This window comes from Manis pentadactyla, chromosome 1, assembly GCF_030020395.1.
Source record: "Manis pentadactyla isolate mManPen7 chromosome 1, mManPen7.hap1, whole genome shotgun sequence".
NCBI lineage: Eukaryota > Metazoa > Chordata > Mammalia > Pholidota > Manidae > Manis > Manis pentadactyla.
The window spans coordinates 235,562,914-235,566,343 of NC_080019.1; the positions used below are offsets into that span (position 1 = coordinate 235,562,914).

General features: G+C 59.8%; 1 protein-coding gene across 4 annotated transcripts in view; it reads left to right on the plus strand.

The window, feature by feature from the left end:
* IP6K1 (inositol hexakisphosphate kinase 1) overlaps positions 1 to 3,170 on the plus strand; it is a 56,171-nt gene extending 53,001 nt beyond the window's left edge. For all 4 annotated transcript variants that reach the window (XM_036878450.2, XM_057487590.1, XM_036878449.2 and 1 more), the window contains one exon: positions 249 to 3,170. In XM_036878450.2, coding sequence (XP_036734345.2) covers positions 249 to 773 — 525 coding nt within the window. In that variant the 3' untranslated portion in view covers positions 774 to 3,170. The remainder of the gene's footprint in view (positions 1 to 248) is intronic.
* Positions 3,171 to 3,430: the final 260 nt, after the last annotated feature.

The following is a 3,430-nucleotide window of genomic DNA, read 5'->3' on the forward strand; positions in this document are numbered from 1 at the left end:
GTTTGGGTCCATCTGGGCCCCGAGCATCTTGGAGAAAGGTTGCAGAGGTGATGCAGAGAACCTGGAGGCTTGGTTTCACCTTTGCTTCTTTTCCCACAGGGAGACTTAGGCTCCCCCACTTCAGTTGTGCAGGGCTGAGCAGAAAAGCTCAGGCTTGGTGAGAGGTGCTTTGCAGACAGTGCTTGCCCAGCACTGTGAGGGCACCAGCCCTGCACGGTACTCACTTGGTATGTCTGCTGGGGTTTCAGGTGTACCAGCTGGACACAGGGCATTACCTCTGCAGAAACAAGTACTATGGCCGTGGGCTCTCCATCGAAGGCTTCAGCAGCGCCCTCTACCAGTACCTGCACAACGGCCTGGACCTGCGGCGTGACCTTTTTGAGCCCATTCTGAGCAAACTGCGGGGCCTGAAAGCTGTGCTGGAGCGGCAGGCCTCCTACCGCTTCTACTCTAGCTCCCTGCTTGTCATCTATGACGGCAAGGAGTGCCGCGCCGAGTCCTGCCTGGACCGCTGCTCTGAGGTGCGTCTCAAGCACCTGGACACGGGGCTCCCTGAGGGAGCATCGCCCAGCACCAGCACCAGCGGCGCCTGCCCCGAGGTGGGCCTCTCCTCCCCACCCAAGGTGGACGTCCGCATGATTGACTTTGCACACAGCACGTTTAAGGGCTTCCGGGATGACCCCACCGTGCATGACGGGCCGGACCGAGGCTATGTGTTTGGCCTGGAGAACCTGATCAGCATCATGGAGCAGATGCGGGACGAGAACCAGTAGGTCCAGCTCTGGGCCCCCAGGACCCTTCCCTCCCCACCTGCAGTCAGGGACCACTGCTCTGACTGAACTCGCTGTGAGGACCCACAGATTTGCTTTTAAAGGGTTATATTTCTCTTTGGTGTAAACTAAAAGAAATGTTTTTAGCTGTAGCCTGGAATCCATATACATAAAGTGAAGGAGGCCAGAACGCATACCCTCTCAGCCAGGCTTCTTAGCTCTGCGGCTTTGCTGTGTCCAGGCTGACCTAGGAAGGAGGAGGTGCCCCTGGGGGGCTTGGAGGCAGGGCCAGGGTGCCTTGGACATTGGTTTCCCTTGCTGAGGTCTTTGGGATCTGTGGCTGCAGGGCCCATTGGTTGCCATGCCCATTTAGCTCTTGTTCATCAGAATTAGAGGGGCTGAGTGGCACTCCTTGGCACATGAACCTGCTCCTCTTCTGCCTGCACGTCCCAGTCACCCTTGCTCCCCGAGGTCCTCTTGCCCCACTGAAGGGGGCTCCTGCTTTCTGCCTAGGAGTCTGTCCCAGCAACCCCAGGCCCTGTGGCTCTCGTGCAGACAGTGGAGTTCTTGTGCCGGGGGTGGGGTCCCCTGGGTACGGGCCTTGCGGCCTCTGGGTGGGCTGCCCTGCCCGGTGCTCAGGCTGTGGTCCGCAGGCCTCCCCTTTCCCCAGGCCAAGCTCGAGGCAACATCCCATCGTGAGGAGCTCCAGGCTTGCGAGGGAGAACTTCCAGTCCATCTGCTCGTAGGGACACTGCGTGGGCCCTGGTACAGGCACCTGGATTTTGCTGTGAGAGTTTGGGGCCCCCGTCTCTTCATATCTCGGCCAGCCACTCTCTTGGTCCCTTTCCCTGGGGTATGGCCTTGCTCATTAGTGATACTGATTTCCTTCACGCTTTCCTCAGCAAAATGCCCAGCCCTTTCCGAGGTGAGCTTTGACTGTGACCTTCCTCAGCAGGTGCTGTTTTTATAAAAACGTGGAAGCAAAAGCAGTGGTAGGAAGTGTTGCCCTGCTGCCCAGCTCCCTCTCTGTGGGCCTGGAGTGTGGCGACACGGGCAGTGGTACAGTGAAGGCCAAGGGCCAGCCCCTTCCTTTCCCGTGGTTTTAGTAATTTTTGCTGCCAGCCCTTTATGGCACAGAGACCTGCCGCTTCCAGCACGTGGCCAGGTGGCCCTGCAACTCACCTAGCCGTTGCTGGCGATAACGCTCTCACCTGAGCCGGTGCCACAGTCATGATCCCTTTGGCATGTCCCTGTTTGGGCATTAAAAGTGAGCCTGCCAGCCTGTGTCTGTGAGAGGCCTCGCTAACTGATGGACTGATTTCCTGGTCCTTAGAGATGCAGCCTCATGCGTCTTCAGTGGGCTCCTTGTTAGATCCCCATGTCGGCTCTCTGACTCTGGGGCCTGTTCCTTGGGGCTGGGAGGGGCAGCTTGCAGGTTTCTGGTCAGGAATGACCATCTCCTCTCCTCTTATCTGTGGCTTCAGCCATAGGAGCAGGCAGGGGCTCTTTGTTAGCCATTTCCTGGCAGGGCAGAAGCTAAGACAGTCTGGGGCCACTTGGAATCCCCTTGACAGAACCCATTCAGCTTGGGGAGGTGCTGTGCCTCCTGAGTTCCTCGTTCTGGGAGCACATGCTGTCCTGTGCTGCTCCTCACAGCCAGAGAGGTTGTAGTTACATTCAGTGTTTTCTTGGCAGAAGGGCCTGGGATTTGCTGCTTCTCCCCCAGGGCAGAGCCTTTTTTTTCAGCACTTCTAATATTTGGAGACCCAGATGTTGCCTGGCTGGTGGTGGGTGTGTGTGTACTGTACTCTGCCACTACTTTCTCCCTGCCAGGCCCTGCCTTCTAGCCCCAACTTGGGACCAAAGTGCAAGGTGGGATTACAGGACGCTCACGTGACCCCAATGTGCTTCCCTGGGCCAAGAGGACACTAGTCCTCTGGGCTTAAAGAGGAAGGGGACCAGTGTCCGCAGCTTGCCAGGGACCCCACCCCCGCCCCCCTCACCTGGGGACCTGTGCGTTGGGTGTGGGGATTCTTCCTGTGGGGCCAAAGCCCTGGGCTAGGTCAGTAGCCCCTGCCCACTTGCTCTCACCCGGCCACGTGCCCACCCCTAGATGCAGACTGCTTTGAACTACAGCTGTTCGACTTGGTTTTGTCGCGCCGACGTAAAAAAAGTGTTAACAAGGAAAGCAATGGGAGCACCCTGGGGAGGACCAGGCTCCTGAGCTTCCGCGCCTCCAGGATCGGCCCTGCGCTCCACCTGGAAGCCCCCGCCACCTGCGCCTTCTCTCGGGACCTTGCCTGCGGGGGTGCTGGGCCGCGGCCGCGCCTATGTGTACACCCAGCGTCGGGCCGCCTGTGTCTGAGGTCTTGTATGTCAAAATAAAGCCGCTACAAACTGCGGCGCGTCTGCGTGTCTGTGTCGCCCACGGCCCTCCCACTGTCCGCTCCGGGCGGGGCGGGGCGGCGGGGGAGGAAGCTTCGCCCTCGGCTCCAGTCCCGCCTTCGCGTCCGCCAATGGCGTGCGTCCCCATGGCAGCGCGGCGCGCTCGGGCGCTCATTGGCTGCAGTTGCTGGGCGCTGCGCTACAGCATTCAGGCGCCGCAGCGTGCCACGTCCACGGCAGCCGATTGGCCCGCGGGCCGCGTCACTGCCTGCCCA